The sequence below is a fragment of the Colletes gigas genome, unplaced genomic scaffold, assembly GCF_013123115.1.
Source record: "Colletes gigas isolate AHSC1104 unplaced genomic scaffold, ASM1312311v1 Colletes_gigas_Sc00010, whole genome shotgun sequence".
NCBI classification, from domain to species: domain Eukaryota; kingdom Metazoa; phylum Arthropoda; class Insecta; order Hymenoptera; family Colletidae; genus Colletes; species Colletes gigas.
This window is the reverse complement of record NW_025106639.1, coordinates 6,709,488-6,730,420: the sequence shown is the minus strand read 5'-3', so window position 1 is coordinate 6,730,420 and position 20,933 is coordinate 6,709,488. Positions and strand designations below refer to the sequence as shown.

The 20,933-nt window shown below is 44.0% G+C and overlaps 2 protein-coding genes across 7 annotated transcripts; both read right to left on the bottom strand.

Moving 5' to 3' along the window:
- Positions 1 to 9,020: 9,020 nt before the first annotated feature.
- On the bottom strand, positions 9,021 to 13,414 carry LOC122398022 (inositol oxygenase). Of its 2 annotated transcripts, none has more exons than XM_043397603.1 (6): positions 13,324 to 13,414; positions 11,717 to 11,900; positions 11,366 to 11,574; positions 11,150 to 11,286; positions 10,384 to 10,614; positions 9,021 to 9,712 (listed from the first exon to the last, which is right to left on the bottom strand). In XM_043397603.1, exons 1-6 carry the CDS (start codon positions 13,339 to 13,341, stop codon positions 9,604 to 9,606), a joined length of 888 nt encoding a protein of 295 aa, XP_043253538.1. In that variant the 5' UTR covers positions 13,342 to 13,414; the 3' UTR covers positions 9,021 to 9,603. The 2 variants fall into 2 exon arrangements, with proteins under 2 accessions (XP_043253538.1, XP_043253539.1); XM_043397604.1 differs by having other exon boundaries at positions 11,717 to 11,894; positions 13,324 to 13,356.
- A 2,667-nt stretch (positions 13,415 to 16,081) lies between these two features.
- Positions 16,082 to 20,931, bottom strand: LOC122398020 (splicing factor, suppressor of white-apricot homolog). Of its 5 annotated transcripts, none has more exons than XM_043397598.1 (8): positions 20,602 to 20,931; positions 19,527 to 19,696; positions 19,252 to 19,451; positions 18,958 to 19,180; positions 18,626 to 18,708; positions 18,397 to 18,567; positions 16,981 to 18,278; positions 16,082 to 16,487 (listed from the first exon to the last, which is right to left on the bottom strand). In XM_043397598.1, the coding sequence occupies exons 1-8, from the start codon at positions 20,796 to 20,798 to the stop codon at positions 16,325 to 16,327; spliced, it is 2,505 nt and encodes an 834-aa protein (XP_043253533.1). In that variant the 5' UTR covers positions 20,799 to 20,931; the 3' UTR covers positions 16,082 to 16,324. The 5 variants fall into 5 exon arrangements, with proteins under 5 accessions (XP_043253533.1, XP_043253536.1, XP_043253534.1 ...); XM_043397601.1 differs by having other exon boundaries at positions 16,082 to 16,484; XM_043397599.1 differs by having other exon boundaries at positions 16,981 to 18,275.
- Between the last annotated feature and the right edge of the window lie 2 nt (positions 20,932 to 20,933).

Genomic DNA, 20,933 nt, shown 5'->3' with positions numbered 1-20,933 from the left:
GGATGTCTCCTGCCAGGGAGCACCACCTCGTCGTTTAGCCTCTTCCTGGATTCTGTTTCCTTTCGCCTAGCTCGCTTCTTCTTCTTCTTATTTCCCTCTTCCACGGTGCGCGCCTCTTCTTCCCTTCTCTAACCTCGTGGATCGTTGAACGCCGCGGGAAGTCGCGCGTGCCGCTGGACCCGCGCGGATCCAGCCTCTCGCCTGGACTCAACTGGATCCTTTCGCGCACTTGCACTCTAGATTTTTCCTCGTTCCTTTTTTTTTTGAATCTCTTGGTTCGACGGATCACTACCAGTCTCTCCGACTTGGAATTTTTATTAGACGGTTCCCACCCACTGTGGCACTCCTGTGGTTTTAACCGAGAGCTCAGAAACCTCTTTCGCGAACACTCGACGTGTAATCGCGATCGATCGTCCACAATCGGTTCGGTTTCTTCTTTCTGCGCGACGGTAACGGAGCGCACGAGCACGACGTCGACGACGACGATGACGACGACGCGGACACGGACGGGACGAAGGATGGTGAGGAGAAAGAGGAACACGGGGAAGAGAGTGCCGAGGCGGTCATCTTAAAACGCGAACCGATCGAGGATCCTCGCTCGCGGACGATTTTCAGTAATCCTGTCACGGCGACGATCTGCGTGAAATGTTTTGTGCGTTTTTCTTTTCTCTTTCCTTTGAAATTGCTTTTCTTTCTTTTTTTTTCCCCCCCGCCGTGACTTGACGCCAGTCGCGGAAATAACGACGCTGGAAAAAGTGTTCGGGGACGGGACGTGAAGACGCGACCCGCTCCGTTCGAGTGCCGCGCGCCGACTGTCGAATACCGTGGTAACGCGCGCTCGCGTATATATCCCGCTGACTATTCCCCTACTACTACTACTACTGCTCCCAGGATTAAGTTCAATACGTACTCACGAATATCAATCAATTCAATAGGGTAAATGTACCAGCAATCGACATGTTAAGGAAAATGTAAGACTATGTATATCGTGCACACAAACTTTCTAATTCGGTGGAAATCGTTTACCCCGAACATATCAACGTTCCCGGAACCCCTATTTAACGTTTTGTTGTATAGCGTTGGGGAGATTTTTAACAACTACTCTTTATATACTACATGCACGTATAATTATAATATAATTAAGAATATTAATGTACATATGAATCACGCAACGTTGTCCAGCAGACCCCACACAAACATTACGTGATCCCTATTTCAATTCTTCGAGTATATTGAGACCGATATAGCACCAACAGTAATGTTAACGCCATAAACATTGTTCTCTTTTTTTAGATCCGTCACTGGTTGCTGTACCCGAGTTCGACCATAGATAGAATTAATAAACGATGAGAACATACCGAGATAATTATTGGAACGAGTTCCCGAAAGAAGCTGGTGGTCCATAAAAAGAATAACACCGCGATAAGCCCCGTTGGCCAATCAACGCGCATGGTTTGCATAATTGTTTTCGCCACACGTTGTGCTACGTGGTATTGGGTAAACTCGTAGTACTTGTTAGTGTTTCGAATATAGTAAACATTGAGCGTTATCGAAAGCGTACAATGATTTCTGTACCAATTCTGTATTTAGATCCTCGGTGTCGGAGATAAACAGCAATGTGCTTCTCGTGTAATGTTTGACAACTCTGTATCGGTTATCGTACGAGTGTTTTTAACGTTGAATGTTCAGCGCTCAGTGACATCAGGTTTGTCTAAAAGGATGCGGAAACGTCCCGTGTCTACAGAGAGAAAGTACTGCTATTATTTCTCGAAGTATTCATACAGTCACGTTACCTATCGCAGACCTGGACACCCCTGACCAGGCTGGCGCTACCATACTCTCACCTTCACCGTCACCGTTAACTCGTCATTCTCGTCATTCCCCGGCCTCTCTTTACCTCGTTAGAGCACGGCGCCGACGATGACAGGATCTCCGTGCGACACGACGAGGACCAGAATACAGATAGCCCTCGTAAGACGCGGTAGTTACGTGCTCATAAAATCTTGTGCGGCACGACATCATGTCGCGTATTGGGTCGGCCAAAATTGCGTTTCTTTGCACGCGAATTTTTTACCAGTCGAGTTTGGTATCCCTTGTCGAAACGCCGATCGAATCTCAGACGAGTTCAACGTCGCAAGCTTTGTTCCCAATTGTGCCGAGCGTTCGAACAATATCCACCGAGTACTCGATCGGAAGAAAAAATTGAACAAACGTTCCAGTTTTCTAGACAAAGCGCGACCGAGCGAGAAAAAAAAAAGACGCCGTTTAAACCGAATCTCGTTATCACCGGAAGGACCGTTAAATGGAACAACGTCGACGAGGAAATCGAGACGGCCCGGCGATTGGACTAATCGCGCGCGAGGTCAAAAGTCGCCACGAAATGACAAGCGCCGCGCGCTCGATATTCGACGCGATATTCGGTCGCGAGCGGGCCCGAATTTCCTGGCTCTCGCCGCCGGAAACGCTCGGTTTCCCTTCGTACGGCGCGATTTTCCGGAAGTCGTGCGCGACCGGATTTCGGGGAATCGACTCCTCCCTGGAACGAGTTCGCGCTAGAACCGCGTCCGTGTCATCGAGGACCGCGCGCGTGCTTTTTTTCGCGGAACGAAAAGTTCGCGTGACGACGATGCGCTTTCGAGGCACGACGTGACTGACTGCCGACGCGTCATCGGTGGGGGCTTTCGGTCGATTCGCGATAAGTCCGAGAATCAACGACGAACGGGAACAAAGCACGAAAAATCCGGATACAGCGGAGCCTTCTTTATCGGAAACACTCTATCGTTCGAACGCTCTTCTGCACAATACGACTCCGAGATCGCGATAGATCCGGAAAGATGATTCTTCGCGTAAAAGTATAAAAGTATCGAGTTTAAATGTACGTTGAATACGCACTTGACGGGGGGTGTTTCCTCAATTTTATCTTTACTCAGGTTCTTAGAAATATAGCGTGTAAAACGAAAAGAGTTTAACAGAATGTAATACATAAACACTGGGTGTGGTGACAGCACGAGGTTCAGCAATTGCTGTTTTACGACTTAAGTAGATATAATGATTGGTTTAGTAAAATTTATATGTTAAGGATATAAGAGCACAATGCAAAGAGAGAAAAGGAAGGAAAGTTTTTACAACCAATGGATGAAAAATGGACTATTAGTAATAATAATAGTAACGTCTTCGTTGCATCCTATAAAAGCTATATGTACAGGGTGGGATATTTGTATAGGTAAACACTCAATTATGTTAACGTGCGTGCGTGTTGTTATGTTGGTGGTTTTAGTTACGTTGCGTGTTAATAAAAACCGCGACGTCTCCATACGTTGTATCGATATGAGGCTAAACGTCCATGACGTCATTAGACATTATGTCGTATCATATGAATTAACAGACGACGTCTATAGATCTTTTGACCGCAAATGTGTTAAGCGTGTATAAATTGTTGAGAACACACAATGTTTTTGTCGTATACCAATAAGCAACGATGATATTTAGATGTTCCCATTTGTATGTTAGTCTACCCTGTATAGTGATTGAAATGGGCGGCTGGGCGCCAAGGTATTCACACACCTGGAGTCGTCCCATGACATCGACTACTATTACTCAACTGCATCGTGTAAAGCTGGGGCACGGGTATTACCCGATATAAATCGAGAACCAGTAAACTTCTATTATCCATATGTATGAGCCATTAAACTTCCCGATTAACGTTTCTTATGCGTTGCATCCGTGGCCTCCCGATGGACGGCTTGCTTATCCTGCATTACAAAGTTTACACTTTCGTACGATTTAAAAGCTTTTAAAAGGATAGTTAACTCATCAAAAAAATCAAAACTAATTATTTTCTTTAGAGTTCAGCTATTTCATAGCCACCTTCCTGCTGCATTCCTTCGATAATAACGAAGTATAGATGCTCGATTATGCTCGCAATTTATTTTTTAATAATTATACGTGGAAATAGTAAACGGATCTTACAGTTATTATCGAGAAATGTAAAAAAGTTTATAATCTCACGCTTTCTTTAACCGGAGCAACCAGAATAATGTTGTTATCCGCGCTCGAGTATACTGGAGCACAGCAGTTAAAAGGTTAAGGAATTTCGTGTGCCGTTGTGAAACAATTTAGTCACCGTGATTCTTTAAACGGTGATTAAACTAAATTTTACATTATGACCTCGAACTGTAAGCCGTCCACCGAGCTAAGGGTAAAAGTCGAAAACGAATTTTTAAGAAAAATCGACATAGGCGCCTAAATTTCTCAGCGAAATTGAAAAGTTTCAGATCGTTCTGGAAAAACTATTTTCAGTTGCGGGGGTCAGTTACAATCATTTTTGGTGAATAGAGATACCCCCGAAATCCTGCGCATTTTCGAGAAAAAAATTCGAGAAGGTGTGAAATTTTTCGACGGAAAAAAAAATTTCAAATCGTTCTGGAAAAATTATTTTCGGTTGCGGGGGTCAATTACAATCAATTTTGGTCATTACACATACCCTCGAAATCCTACCCTATTTCTAGAAAAAAATTCGAGTAAGTGTGAAATTTTTCGATGGAAAAAAAAATTTCAAATCGTTCTGGAAAAATTATTTTCAGTTGCGGGGGTCTGTTACAATCATTTTCGGTGAATAGGCGTACCCCCCGAAATCCTACACAGTTTCGAGAAAAAAATTCATTGCCGAAAATTTCTAAAAAAGTTTTTAAAATTTAGCTTATGGATAGATCGAAGGATTTTAATGTTCCCATGACTTTTATCAGTTACTGTGTCACTGACGTTTGCAAAATTTCCAGACATTATCGTTGCTCTTGGATGCTCGGGGACCTGTCGATGGGACTTGCTCGCGAACGTCGTCGAAACCGTCGAAGGAAGGTGCCAATCCCTGCAGTTTAACGTGCGCCTGGCGCGTTACGTCGCACTGTTTGTTCCTGGAAGCGGCGATCGTCGCGAGAGCCCGCAAGGTAGAGCGTGATTCATGGATACCCGGGAGAGTCGGTCGTTCCTGCTCGCCCCTCGTGTCATTCGTCCTCGTCGAAAGCGGTGAGTTGCCGCTCGTTGCGGCCGTTCCCGCTAATGCACCGTAATATTCCGTAATACGCCGATGACTAAGCCAATTTTGCGGCCCGTGTGCCTTCCAGCGAGCCGTGCCCACGCGTCGTAAACCGTACTAGGCCGTTTCCATCGCGTCGCGTGTCACGCGCCGCAGGATTCGCCGCCGTCCGGGAATCTCCATTGAACGAGATACAGTCATACACCGAGTTAAGACACCTCGAAGGACATTTCCAACTCGCCTAGCTCTTCGTAACGAAGCACTGCCATCTTGCATCGCCCTTGGAGTGCAAGGAAACAGTTGCTGTGTACAAATTAACCCCCTTGGTGTCGGCCATCTTGTAGTTTCTCTGTACAAAAACGTGGCTGAATCCCTGGACAAGTTGTTAGAATAATATAGATCCAAGAGAAAATGTGCGTCGAGTATATATTTCCTCTGTAATGTGGAGAACGTTGAAAGGTTTAGTAATTTTTAATCTAAATCCCACAGCGGTGAAGCGATAGGCTAGGGGATCAGGTGGTTGTTCGTGACTAAAATTTCCTTGAATGTTTGTAGGTATTTTGGTCCTCTGGAGCGTTCGTCTCTCAAGAGGTTCTTTTAGTGAAACTCGTTAGGGCTTACGAGTGACGAGGCAACTTCCAGCGCGAAGGCTCTTCCGGTCGCTCGTGCAAAACAGCTCTAATTCTCGATACCCACTCTCATGGGTAAAACTCTCAAGCGAATACCAGTCATAACTCTAGGGTACGTCTGTATCCCGAATCGATCGTCGTTTTCGCGTAGCGTGTCTTTCGTTCCTAGAACTGTTCGCGTCACAACCTTCGAGCAAGAATGGCGCTCCAATCCAATTAATATTATAGAAGAGAGTTGCCAGAATCGCGTTATTAAAGATACTATGTACAAAGTGTCCTCCCTGACAGTTCGTCGAAAAAGGTGTGCCAATTCTGGCCCGTATTGCGTCTTTATCATCTGTCTTTGTCATAAGACGGTTAATAAATTGATTATATTATCGAGATCGTGTCCGACAACGTGGTCTCGTTCTTTCTTACTTCTTCTATGACGATTAGTCATTTTTTAATTCGAACATCCAGCGTGAAATTTTGAGGTGTAATCGATGTTTTATGTGTACACTCGATGAAATTAAACGTGCACGAACGGTCCTTCCACGTAAAACGTCGTCCGGATACAAACTCTGAAACGAAAAAAGTTACACAATCTTAGTCAATCTCGAAGTGAACGTCGCTCGATCAAATGTTCCGCGAGTCATGCTCCCAATAGGTATCATTACGAGTTAGGTTATTCCCAGGTACTTTTAACGACGGCTACGAGGCGTTTCGCCGCCGGTCGGCATTCGCTTTGCCTTCGAAAAAAGCGACGGTATGTGATTCGCGTAGATTCTCCTTTCGACACGGATACCGCGCGAAGGAATTTTTCATCTCCGCGGGGAATCCCGACAAGCACCGGAGGAACTCGGCTCGATGCCACAGCCGGAAGGAAATGGACGCCAGCGGACCGGAGACGAAGCCAACCGGCTCTCCGTGTAACTTCGAGAACCATCGGTGACCGTCTCCCATCGACGCTGCCTCCTCGAGTATCTCCGAGGAGCCACGGAATGTCGGTGAATCGCTAAAAATGAAGAAGCCCCGCATCGATGTTTCTCGCTCGTCCAACGAACTCGAGTAGATCGCGTGGTCGCACGTTCCCAAGGTCGAACGATCCTGAAACCGCTATCGCGCGCGCCGATAGCGGCAAAACGATCGGAAGAGAGATTTATAAACGATCTGTCCACCTTGGTATGTTGTAAGATAGGAGAATGAAGTGTCTAGAATCTAAGAAAGTTAAATTGTAACTACGTGTTTGATGTATCGCCTAGTGCGCGGACGTTATTACGGAAACATCGATGATGAGAGGGAGAAAGTTGGATCGCGTGCGCGTGTTTCGTAGATTGTTCGTAACGAAGACGTAGGAAGATATTTTTCGACGAGCATACTCGGATCTCGCGTTAGGCGTGCTTGATTCCCGAGTACCGAGTGCGCATCGTTAACGAAGATAATCGAGCTATCGGGGCGGCCCGAACGGCGCCCATGTCTCGGCAAGGTAATTATTGGTTCTGTTCTGCATTGCGATGCATCTGCAAAGGTCGGAGGGAAGGGCATGGTGTTCCTTTCCCGATCTGGGACGCGTATCGTAATAAAGGAACAGCTGCGTTGAAGTTACTCAACCCGAAACGGGGTTACGTGGTCCGTTTCGACGCGCTGTGCCGATTCTCCGCGCGTACGTCGCCGCTCGAAAGTCTGGGATCGCTTAATTCTCTTGTACGCTGTACCACACCGCGTGCAATTGAACGTAATTCCATTTTAGAAAGCATACGATCAAAGTTTCGACGAACGGTCTCGACTTCAACCCAGATTCCGAAACGTTCCATCAACGACTGTCGTTAGCAAGGTTATTTATTTATTTTGTCAGAAACAGGCTAGAACGTAAGAAGGAACGCAACTCTGTCGGAATTTGGTATTCCACGTAAATCGAATAAATGGTTTTCTCGTGTAGAGAGGGCTATCCCTGTCCTATATTCTCTGTTACGATCGAATAAGTCTTCGCTAGATGCGTCGCAGATGAGGTCGCGAAGTAGGGGGAGGAAGAAGGAATTCCTTGGTGCAGCGACGCGTCTTTGGTAGCTCACGAAAGGTGCCACGGGAAGCTCTAGTAACCACGGGTATGCGGCGGTTTCCGCGGGTAATCGAAAACGCGCGTCGACTTTCGAGAAGACCCATCCGAGCAGTGACCAAACACCCCGCTGCCCGCGGTTTCGTTCCCACGTGATTAGCGCAGGTAACGGGCTATAACATGCGTGGTCCTTGACGCGTCCACTGACCAAGTACGAGTTAACTCATTATTAACCCTCGGACTACCGATGCTCGTGTAACGACGCGATCTACGAATGCCGCGCCATTACGATAAACCGCAAAAGTTTCTTATCCGTGCACACCGTCAGAAAATAATTAAAAACAGTTCAGTGGCGTCAAAGTCCGATTTGGCTGAATTCAAACACATATGTAGCTTTCTTGATTCCATCGTTCACCGTTTAATGTAAAATTTAACGAAAATATTTGCCTAAAATGGCGTTTTTCCGCGTTTTCAATTGCCACGTTTCGCACAGCCCCGCGTACGATCGTTCGAATCGAAAAGTTAGGCGCGCAAAAGAGGTTTCTGGTGAAAACGAACGGAAACGAACGGACAGCCAGACGGGACGCGTCGAAAGTCGGATAGCACGAGCAAAACGAAACGATCGCGGATTAGAGAACAAAGAAAGGAGTCCGTGCAGTCAGCTCTGCAGCTCGATCGACTTATTGGATACCGCTCTGCTCTCTAAAACCGCGATGCAACGGATTCCAGCGTTCGTTAAAAATCATCCTGACGACCGAGTACCCAGATTCGAGCACGTTTGATTTCCAAATAACGAACGAAAATTTTTCGGAAAAATCAAACTCTCGATCTTTGAATCTCGTTAGTGTGAAAGCTCCGCTATGCCTGATGTATGGCAACCAGAATGTTCCAGTGCAACGCACAGTTGACACTCGCGTTGCTTTTGTAAAGTATCATTTTCGATTGTTTTGGTCCTCGACCGGAAAGTGTGTAACAGTTATAGTTTTCAGTTTTACTTCATTCATTTTATTTTATTTAATATATGCAGAATAGAACGTGTTATCGTTTATAAGCATAAAATATTGTATAGTTTAGCACCTTGTTTAGTATTTTTTTTACGAAAGCTGCAACGATGGGTTACGTATCCTTCGTTACTTTAAAGTATGCGCAACTAAATTTTTAATTATCTTTTGCTAATAAATGTTAATATTCGTTGAATTCGTAAAAATAACGATATCTATATTGAATAAATTGTTCATTTTTGGCGGTCGAATACGGAAAAAAAATCACATTCGAAACCGAATATTATTTGAAGCAGAAATAGACAAAATTTCATTCTGTATTATTGATTAACTCTGGTGTCTTTTATAGGAATTAATTGTTGAAACTTTCTAGTTACAGGGAGCTGCGTGACACAAGTCGGATGCAGCCGCCATCATTTTTGCAGTTCTGTTCTGAGCCACGGTCCGAATCGAGTGGAAGGGTAGAGTGACTCATAGATTAAAACATCGGTCTCGAATATGTTAAAAGATCGCGGATGAACGAACGCGAAATCGGTCTCTCGGTCAGCGCAGAGGCAAATGGAAAACGGTTCGCGTGTGGCCAGGCTATCGATCGACAGGTGAGTCAAATTCTCGAACGAGGCATCGTCCTTCCCCGTTACTCATCTTGGCGCGTTTGGATTTTCATCGAGTCACGCTCGCCTGTCCGTCACTCCGACGCGATTCGATCGCGTCCCGCCAAATAGACGAATAAACGAACATATTGGCGCGCTTCGGACTGTCGACGAATCCCCTGGCGATTGAGTGCCACGTCTACCGATAAATACGTTCTGTCCTTCGTCTTGTTTCCGCTTCTACCGATGTCGCCGCTGCCGTTGATCGGTGATCGATTGGTTCCCGTTTACTAGCGATAGAGGATTGGCTTCACCACTCCAACACGCCTGGTATATACTTGTCGATCAGCTTCTCGTAGTACGGCCAGAGTTTCTCGATGTCTGGGACGTCGTCGCTCTTGGTGTACAGGTCGTATTTACTGAAACATCAAAATGTTGACCAAAACTTCGACGTTACAATGGGATGAATTATAAATAATTTGTAATTCTGACGGGCAAGACTCAATACAAGTCTCGTACAAAACGTTGAATTTCCTAACTTGGAAACGAGTTTTTTTTACTTGCGTTCCACCGAGTTTTCATCTGTTTTCTCCACGAGTTTCCGTACGAGACGTTTCAAACGTTAACGTCCGACGATTCGAAGTATTTTATCTTCTATCGAGGTTGTATACCTGACAAGACGCGGTGGAAGTGATTGCTTTTCTAAGTTATGTGTTTTCGCGTGGGCGTGTCAAATCTATCGATACGTAAACAGGAAAAGGAACAAGTTCTGTCGTCTTTCCCGTGCATTGTCCGGGATTCCTGGATATCGGTTGGAGGGTAACGGTAAAAATGCTCGGTGTGTATAATACATACAATGCATTATACATGTCGCATTCAACTGTCCAAGAATCCCAGGTTCCGAATGTTGCGGGGTAATAAACCAAAAATCCGAGGCTTGAGGGTCTTTGAGGCCATCACCTGGCGTAACTGTGCTGTAATAAAGTTTGGGACCTTCGAGTCCTTACGACCAGGGGTTGAAAGCAGTTGTAATATCGGTTTCGATTTCTGTTCGGTACACTAAACCGTGTATTCGACCATTCGTACTTACTTGAATTCGTTGATCCATTTGAGCATCTCCATGTCTTCGGCGGTGCAGAAGTGCATATAGTCGCCACCCGCGTGCCAGGGATAGAACGAGTGATAACGAATCATGGCCAGAGCCTCTTTCGGTAGTTTGGTCTTGTTATGAACCAGTACGCGGTAAAGGTACTCGTCGTGTCCCCAGGACATCGTCAGGTTGCCTATGCCACACTTGGGCTTGTACATGCCGTATTTCGTGCTGAAACGGAACGATCGAGGGTCGATTTTCAAGAAAAACCAGTGATCGTTTTCCTGGTACGCTTCTTTATCGTACTCTTACACCTGGCGCACGAGCAACAGTCGTTACTTTGCAGCCGAGTCCTGAGCGGCAAGCGTCCATTTTGATGATCGCATTGCCCGTTCAGTTTCAATCTAAGCATGGAGATGTTAAAACATTGGAAGCAAAAGAAAACGTTATTTGGTGTCATGCAACGGTACATCCCGGCACAAAACGATGAAACACTTGCTCCCAAATTACAGCCATTTTTATGTTCCAATAATGTTCTGAGTTTAAACGATAGAATCAAAAGTGATCGAATAGTTGAGGGTTAATTCTCGAGTTGCGAATCGTCCATTGAATGGGTACAGACCTCAACCCCCCAAAAATATTATGTTTTCTTCATTTTTTCAGAAACTTCTCGAACGTCTCCCAGTATTACTGTACTGCCAAAATACGGGATTGTTTTGACTTGGCTGGAAAGTGACGCGTGTAGCTCGTGTGCAATGATCCTTACTTGTATCGCGAGTCGTTACCATCAGGATTGTCCTCGAAGCTGGTCTCTCTGTAAACTATCGAGTCTGCCCAAGCGCAACCGACCGGAAACGTGTCACCCACCACGGCCCATTGCGGCTCCCCGTAGAATGCCATTACCTGGAAACAACAAGAAACGTCGACATGAGGCTCGTCAGCTCCGTCCTCTTGGAACAAGACAACGAACAGCGCCCCTTACCTTGCCCAAGTCGTGGATCAAACCAGTCAAGTGGAACCAATCCTGATCGGGATGCTCCTTTCTGATAGATTCCGCTGTTTGGAACGCGTGCACGATGTTCGGCATGTTGGTGTCCGGGTCGCTCTCGTCCACCAGACTGTTCAGCTTGATCAGCGCATCCTTCACCGTCATCTTGAACTTGTTGAACTGCAGCCATTTGTCCATGCGAGCTTAAACAAATGGCGAACACGTTTCCGTTCCAAGTTCACCAAAAAACTAACTCTTGTCGTAGCTTTGCTTGCTTGGGGGGTCTAACGTTTAGGCCTTCGAGCAAATTGTCGATAAATCTGTGATTTGGACGCTGTTACTCACATTTCACAAACTCGACGGTTTGATAAGTGTGCATCTTCTGATACGTTTGCCGAACGCGTTCCTTCACTGGGTCCAGTGGGTCTGTGGAGTAGTCCCTGAATTCTGAGACCATTTTACCAGAATAGACGGTCTCCGGACGATACTTGTCCGAAGGGTCCAGGATGGATTGCCTTTGCAGCTGCGACTGTCGTCAAACGAATCGTGTATTACAGTGTATTCTTTCGAAGGGTTGAGACCTTTTATTTAATGTAAAAGACTGTAAATCGCCTGAGTAATCAAAAATTACCGCGTTTGAGACTATCGCGTTGTGAAACTGGGGGGAGCGTGAGTACTCGGCTGAACATTATCTCAGCGCTAGTGATGCAACGGATCGGTTAACGAATGCGGAAAGAAATTGAAATGTCATTTATCATTTTGCAATCTGAGGCCTACGCTTTCGAGACGCAACCACTTTTCACGCGTGCGAACGCCATAGACACGTGTGTTTTGATACAAGTGCGCACAGAAACCGCCTCGCGACCAGTTGACAGGGATATAAATAGCGTACTGAGAGTGATACCAGTTAACTTTAACTGCTCATATTGTATATCGAAATCAAAGCATCGGATTGCAAGTGGTAAACGATTTTCCGAGTTCACTTTGCACGAGCAATTTATTTGTTTGTAATACTATAATCTTAGTCGGTATGAAAAAAAAGTAAATACTTTTTATTCGTGATCTAGAGAAATTGCTGAAAATGATTTCCCGCTGCAATAATCGTATCGCCGTTTCGTAGACTGTCGACGATGTTAAAAATTTCCTAGCGTATTATTAATGCTATCGCATGCGGAAAGGAATGGTCTCCCGATAGAGACTTTACCCACTCGGTATTAGAATAAATCATCCTAATAAGGCCGAAGAAATTACACTTCTTCTAACGCGACAAAGATAAAGTACATCCACTTTCTCGATTTTACCGTGTCCGATCTGCTTTCGCTGTTCCTCGGTCATTTTTTGTTCCCAGTGTACACGAAAACATTTCGATAATTTCATCTAGAAAAATTTCGTGTACCTTCGCCTCGTCATTTTGTCACGTTCGAGGCCCCGAGCCGGTGACACTTGGAAAGTACTCGTTGTAATCTGACATTTTCTTCGTCTACCACTGAACTCTATCGACGTTCGTTCGTTCGATCGCGATCTATCGAAAAATCGACGATCCTGCTATCCGAGTCGCAGCGATCGTCTTGCTTAAACAATAGTCCCGTTTCAATGTAACCGTTGCTCAGGATATCGCCGTTTGTTCCACTTTCGATTGTCTTGCTCTTGATACAATATCGCGAGACACTTGGACGCGCGATCTCCATTTTGTCGACGAAAATAATAATCGCACTTCTGACGAAGGAAACTGGAAACAGCGTCGCCGAAACAAAATCGCGCGAAAAGCTGCAAGTTTTCCCGCGGTCGAGAACAAATTGGGAAAAAAAGGAAAATGGAACGATCTTGTCGGGACGATGGGCGGACAGTCCTCGCGAATAAAAATGTTAGATTTAATCGTAAACTAAAAGAAAGAAACGAGCTCCGACGAGCGGCGTCGATGCTCTATCGGCGAGTCCCTTGGGTATACTTACGATCGTCTTGGCCGACATCTGTATCTATACGGCTATATTGTATTGCGGCTGGTATTGGGTATGCAACACTGACTGACTAAGTCCCATGCGATCGAGTTAACTTATAAATATGAGTAAATTCACCCTTGACCTTTGCTTGATCGAAGTATGGTCACGTGCGTAATATTCGATACACGCTATCTCGTCCTAACACAATCGCACCAGTTTTTAACAGACAAACGTACGTGATAAAAAAAAAATATCGTAGAATTTAACGACTCGCGAAGCAAAGGAACGCCACCGCGGCGAACAGTAATCAGTCAGTTTCTGACTGCTTAGTTTCCGTCAACAGTCGCACAGTGGGTCCATTTACCCTGAAAACTCAATAAAAAGGAATATTTTTTTAATCGAATCGTATATTTTATCTCTAACCGTTTTATTTTATAGTGGTATTGCATATATTTGAGACCTTGATGGATTTTAATAAACGATTCTAAATTCGCAGCCATTAGCTCGGTGTTACCCACGAGGAATAACTCTTCCACGTGGGTAACACCGATTACCAGGTCTCACCACGAGGAGGTTGCTGCGTAAGGAGACCCAAAAGGAGATAGATCGGATCTAAGTTCTTTCAAGCAATTATTTGATCAAAGAAAACGAAGGAAAATTGGAAGACACGCGACGCGTCGCGATGCTGCACCGTGCAGCTGATTTTAGGATCGAATCGACTGGACTTGATAACTCGATTTTTATAGGAAAACGGATCGCGCGTCCCAAAATTTGATCTCCATTTTTCGAAAAGGACCCGGCTTAGAATGCACGGAAACTCCACAAGTAACAGTGGTTATCAAATAGATAGGTATGGTCAGTTGGTATCGATAGCGACCAGGAGGGTCAGTTAGTCGGTTGTTCGAGGATGATTCATAGACGTGGTCGGCGGTCGTCAAGTCCAGTTTTTCGAAGTTATTCTTGTGCCATCCGTCGACGAGAAAAACGATGATTAGCGGAAATGAAGCCACGTTTTGCTATTATCAAGTTGCAACGGTATTACGAGTACCATTAATTGGCATTCATTAGAAGTAATGCGCGAAACGGCAAAGAACGTAATCAAGCGAAAAATACACGCGAAGATATCATTCGTGCGCGCATATTACCGCTAAATGGCACTCTTTATTCGTCGAAAAAAAAATGCTTTGGATTCTTCCGGGAACAGTATGAAGCAATTATCGCGGTAACGACGACGGGGATAAAAATTCCATTCGGTCGTGAATCGATAATACTTGAAAATCGCCGATAGCAACAGGACCATTGCGTTATTGTCCGAACCAGGTATCGAAGTAAATAGTTCGAATAATTTGCGCTTATCTCAATTAACGCGTCGGCTGCCAGACCAAAACTTTAAAATTTTCTACGAGACGTCCTCGTCGCGATAATCACAATTAGTCAAAACATCATAAAAAAAATTAATAGCGAAAGTTGTTTTCAAACCCTTCTTCTGTGAACTACTAGAATAATACTTTAATTAATCACACGAAAACCGATGTAATCTGGTATAGACTGATGGTTCGAAGACCTTACGTGACATAGGCTACGCAATTATCGCCGAAAAGTCTATATTTATAACCAAATTACATAATAATGATACTGTTTACTATAATGAATTGTATGTCTTGAATCAAATTATCGAAATAACATCAGAGAGATACTACCAAAAATATACTATTCTTTATGGTCCCAAAAGTGCAATCCAAATCACTAAAAATGAGTTAATGAATGGAAATATTTTGAAATACAAATAATTGTACTCAGTGGCAATTGAAAAGGGCAATACTATTAATTAATTGTTACTCTTAAGTTTGCATAGAAAAAGTGTTCTAAATCTCAGTGCTGTCATTTAAACATGAAGTGTCGATTTAAGTGTTAAAGAGCGACTATCAGTTGGATATCATTCCATGTCGATATATGTATATTAAAAATGAAACGGCGAAAGAAATAACCGATTTTGCAACATCTTGCAATCAACTTTTAATGATAAACAACCTGACCTCTTTTATAAAACTAAAAACACAAGACGATTAGAGCAAAGAACGGAAATCTACAGCGTCTCCGCTGACCACAGAGAAAGGCTATACGAAAACAAACGGAAAACGAAGTCGAGTGAAAAAAAAACTCTTTACTGACCAGCCCGCGTTCGATGTGTCCGTGAACAATTAGTCTATACTCACACGTTGAATCAATCGATGCTGCGTACAAGCGTGGAATACTTTAATTTGATAACCTTTAAAGCTAGATGTCCACTTGTTGCGTATTCTCGTAGCGTATCGCCGTTGGATTTCATTCAGCGATACGATACTGTGCAACAGTAGGTGATTTTTTTCCTTCCCATACTATCATCACTGTGTATCCGTATCGAAACAAATACAGCCTGTCGATCCGCGAAAACTAAGATCTCGGTTCTTCTTTACGATCCAATTAACGGAAATCAAATAAAAAAAAGTGTTAAAATTTGACACTGATGTTTATTCTGACGCACCGTTCGAGATATAAAAAAAATCCTGTAAAGGTCAGAGACAAGGAATTGCCGCCATTTTGGAAAATAGGTGAAGGAAGTGTAATACATTTCGAATACCGAAGTATCTAAAAAATTACTAAAGTTATTTAATTTATAACACCGCAGATAATACAGGCAAACAACTTGCCAACCAATGTAATTTGCGGACGAACCGTAATACCGAAGAAGAAATTTTTTTCGAACAGATCGAAACGATCAATGCACGACTGGTGGATGTATAATCTTTATTGAAATTTCATTTTATTTTTCAATGTTTTTTTTTTTAATAATTTCCCATCGCTTTTTTTTGGACAAAAATTGTATTAAAATTATCGTCGATACGATAATATCTGGACACGCACGCGAGTACATATATGAATATATGTATGTATGTATTTATGCATGTGTATGTACGTATGAATGTGCATGTATATACAATTTTACACGTGTAAAGTTGACCAAAATAAAAGTTCAAGGCGAACTAGAGTCCGAGTAAGACGAGTTGCTACCCTTTCGTCGTGCACTGTGCTGATGCCTACGGGACGGTGTTCGCGAACGAGACCTGTGCTTGGAGGAGGTCTTCTTGCTCTTCTTCGATCTGTGCGTTCGGGAACTGCTTGGACTGTCATGACTGCTACGATCCAATCAAACGCAAAAAGATATTAGTTATTGGTAAATACACCCAAAAAATATTTGCGAAATTGTTAAACAATTTGGTTAATCAATATTTAAGCTTGTAACTTCCACATTGTGTAATAAAACGAAAAAATAACCGAGAATCGAGTAGAAAATTTAATTCCCAATAAAAAAAAAAAGAGATAGTAATTATAATAACAATTCTTTATTAAAGTTGCGGGAAAATGATCTCCGCGTTCTTATATACATGTTGATGCTTTAATGCTTGAATAAACAAAAATATTTTTGTTTATATCAGCAGTTGACGTCGTTAAAAAATTATCATCTTGTGAAATCGAGGAGATGACCTAACATATTCAACCATATCGCGAGATTATATTTCTTAAATTTTCTATTCGATTTCAAGTTAGAATCTTAACGCTCGATTACACTTTGTGCGTGCAAGCTGTTAATTATATTAATTACCAAACTTACTGATAAAAATCGGGTACCTTCTGTGAGAGCTTTTCTTCTTTTTGTGCCTCTTGTGATACTTTTGTCTGTCCGTGTGACTTCGGCTGCCGTTGGGACTCCTCGATCGTGGCCTAGATCGCTTGCCGGTCAAATCGGCGCTTTTCAATCTATCCATTAACGAGTTGCCGCTAGTCCTCGAATCGTAGGATTTTACATCGTCGAACGATGGCGAGGGCGACGGCGAAGGTAGGGAGTGCACCTCGTCCGAATCGTCTTTCCTAATACCCTGGCTAGTCGTCCCGCTGGATCTCGACAACACAGAGGTCTGAATCTGACTCAGAAACGCTGCTGCCTTCTTCTTCCTCTCCAACTGTAGCTGTCTCTCTCTGGACGTAGCGGCTAACTTGTCCCGCGCTGCCGCGACCAGTTTGTCCTTGATCCTATCCTCGGCCTGCTTGTGCCTGATCTCTTTTTGACAATCTTCCAGAATCTCGTCGGTAAGATCTACCAGCTCCTTTTCTTCGTTCTTCGACTTCTTCTCCGGCCTCCACGTGTCCTTGTCTGCTCCCAGCGCGGTTAAAGAACTATGCTCGCTGGTCTGCGGCGAGTTGGGCTTCGAGTTCACGTCCTTGTTCTCGTTTTCCATCTCGTCGTCGCTCTCCTCTAACGGAAGAGCATTCCGTTTCTCGATCACCCCAGTTTCCCCGTCCTTTGGCTTCTTTATGGAGAACGACACAGTGGTGATCTGCTTAGTTCCCGTCGTGGTCTGTTTTGTTCTTGTATCGCATTTCTTCTTCGCCTGTATCATCTTTACCCTTTTTTGCACCTCCTCCATTCTCTGCTGCTTCTTTTGCAATTCCTCCAACTTTTTCTGCTTCTCCTCCAGCGGCTCCTGCTTCTGCAGCAGCTCCTCCTCCGTCAAGACTTTAGGGTTTATAGCGCCCTCGTATATCGTTAACTTGTGCGCGTAATAACCGTGATACTGATGCGACAGCTCGAGAAAATTGAATCTCGGATCACCCTTGTTCTTCACAATCGCCTCGAAATCCCTACCGTTCTTCGCCACGTAGCTGGCCATTTTGTCGATGACTATTTGAACGTCTGCCGGTGGCACGATGAACGAAGGTCTACTCAATTGCTTCTGAGGCGTGGATCCATAAGGGACCAACGGCACGGGAGATTCGATGGTCAATGTGTGCGGTGCGGTCACATCATTCACGGACGTTGGTACGCTCACAATTGGAAGATGCCCCGGTGACTGTATTTGTCCATTTGGTCCGTATACTACTGGACCGTGAGAATACTGCACTGGTGCAACATAAGGATTATAGCCCTGCTGAAACAAAGAAATTCGTAATTGAATTGGGCTGGCGTTCCGCTGCTGCAACGCGCGCACTTTATAACACTATTTGTTACTACAGTGAAACGCCAATCTTATATTACGCTCGGATTACCTGCCCTGGTACAGGATGATAATATCCTAGAGTAGTAGTCGCTGGCTGAACGGTTGTTTCGGGGACTTGCAACACCTTCGACGGTGGCGGCCTTCCAGTGATTTTATTCACAAGCATCGAATAAGCACAATCCGCGGATGGTTTATATTGTATACTCGGAATACTGGGGGCCTTTAAACGAAATTAACACACTGTAGATGATTAATAACCAAAAGAAAAAAACACTTACCGCTTCTATCTTGGTAAATGATGGCACCAGACTCGGATGGAGATACGGCTCGTCATCCTGATCCGACGATCCTTCTTCAGGTTCTATCATTAAAAAGAATTACAAGTAGAATGTGCACGCCTACGTTCGCTAATACTTCCTACATGTCACACAGAGATCAGTGTACATTAACAAATATGCGTAGAAGTACTTACGGCAAGAAAAACTAAGTAGAATTCAAAGTAGATGTGGGTAATCAAATCCTGCTTTAAGTCGCTTCAATCATTTCAACTCGATAATATCAAAATCAACATTACCACACGATGTTGTCTTAAATAAAACAATATGCGTACCGGATTCTTCTTTCTCGGGCTGCTTTTCGGGATTGTACTTTCCGGTCTTGATCGCGTCCAGTATGTATCTGTAATACTGGTGTAGCCGTCCGTCTATCGACAAAAACGAAAACTGTGGATTGTTTGCCTGCTTCGCTTTAATCAAGATTTCCATTTGGCCCCCTTGGCGGCTTATGAACAATGCCGTTTTCGTTATGATGGCATTCAGTTTCTGCGTTTCTGGCTATTGAAAAAGAACCAAACGTAAGTCTTACGAATTCATACACCCGTCGACCAATGAACTCTTCTACAAACCAGCGGAATACCCTCTGGAATTTCTAGCTCAGGAGGCGGAACGAAAGCCTGATCTTCCTGAGAACCCTCCGATTGCTTCGGACTTTGCGAATCGTCACACGTGATTTTCGAACTGTTTCCTTCCTCGTTGTAATTATACGCTACCTGACCATATGTATTCTCAGAGTCCAGGGCTTGATGCAATCTTTTCATCTCTTCTTCTGAAATTATTCATCATTCTGATATCTCGAGAACGTCTACGTAAATCGGTGATTTATACGCGAAGATTTACCTACCATGGTATACAGAATCTTCTATATCACTGTTGTAAAGAGATCGATACCGTTCTTCGTCGCATAGTTGTTCCACTTTGAGTTCGTCCTCTGTGAGGATCGTTCGCTGATCAAAACCACCTGTCGGTGGTTCGTATATCCTTAAGTCCCCCAGTGCTCCGCGTCCATCGTATCTATACACATACAATTGCCAAGTTAAAGGAAGAAAATGACTCGCGTTTTTGAGTTTGTTTGGTTGATCCAATCATCTGAAAGTTATGCCACGGAGCAAACCCCATGTCAAAGTCATTCCGCTGAAATAGAATACAGTTATACAAAACTCGACGACATACTATTACATTCGCCTTGTTTGCTATTATATTATGTGTTGCCAGCACATATCCGAGACTATGAACTGTATAGGAGAATATAGGCAAGGTATCACAGACTAGATGCTAGTAACAACTTGATGCTTTGAAAAAAAAGTTTGCAGAAATTGTAATTTGTTACATTATGAAGTTTTAAAGCAACCCTGACACTGTACTCAATGGCCGACAATTATATGCCACGATCTAGAACATTTTGTCCATGTAATTGATTTCTTTAATGACCCAACGTACACTGTAACTGCATACGCGTTGTGTAACAAAACTAACCATACCATATACAATATTAATCGCGTAGGGTGACTATGCCAGTGTATGGCCGAATCTAGAACGCTAATACATACCATGCTGAGCGATTGTAGTACCTACAACCGTCAGCTGCCGTTTGTCTCTCTACGCTGTGTCTCACCTTGCTGCTGCGCCGACGGTCAGCCATAAGCACCAACGTCGCGAGAGCACGCTGCTCTGCGGCCGTGTAGAGCACGTATTCGCGCTTCCACACCGCCTGTTCACAGCCAAGACACCTGCAGAAACCTTAAACAGTCTCCAGATTGCTTATCCGTACGTTAACCGTTTGTGGTAGCATTTTTCGAACTGCTGCACATTGCTTAGTTCTGTCTGACATCGTTCTTCTAAAGGTTACACGTACGGTGCATTTATGCAAGAATTAAATATCCTAGATGATAAATTTTGTCTAGGTTAGGGAAACGGACCTGTCTATTTTCAACGTGCTATCGCCCATCCATGGTATCAAATGCTTTCCTTGATCAATCATTTTCGCCTTGTCATCATCTCGAAATAATTTGCAGCCATATCCAAACACCAACAGCTCCTGTGGCTCCTCTTCTCCATTTTTTTTACGTAGAATCCCCGAATCTATCATCCAACGCTGACTTTTTGATGCCGCCATTTTCCAACTACTGTACCGAGTAGCTCAGTATCAACCTAACGTCCCACCTTGTATACACACGTCATACGTATGCCCATTAATTCTTGCCGTTTTAGAGTATCTTCTCTTCCCTCGCGGAAAGCTTTAGTCACGAAC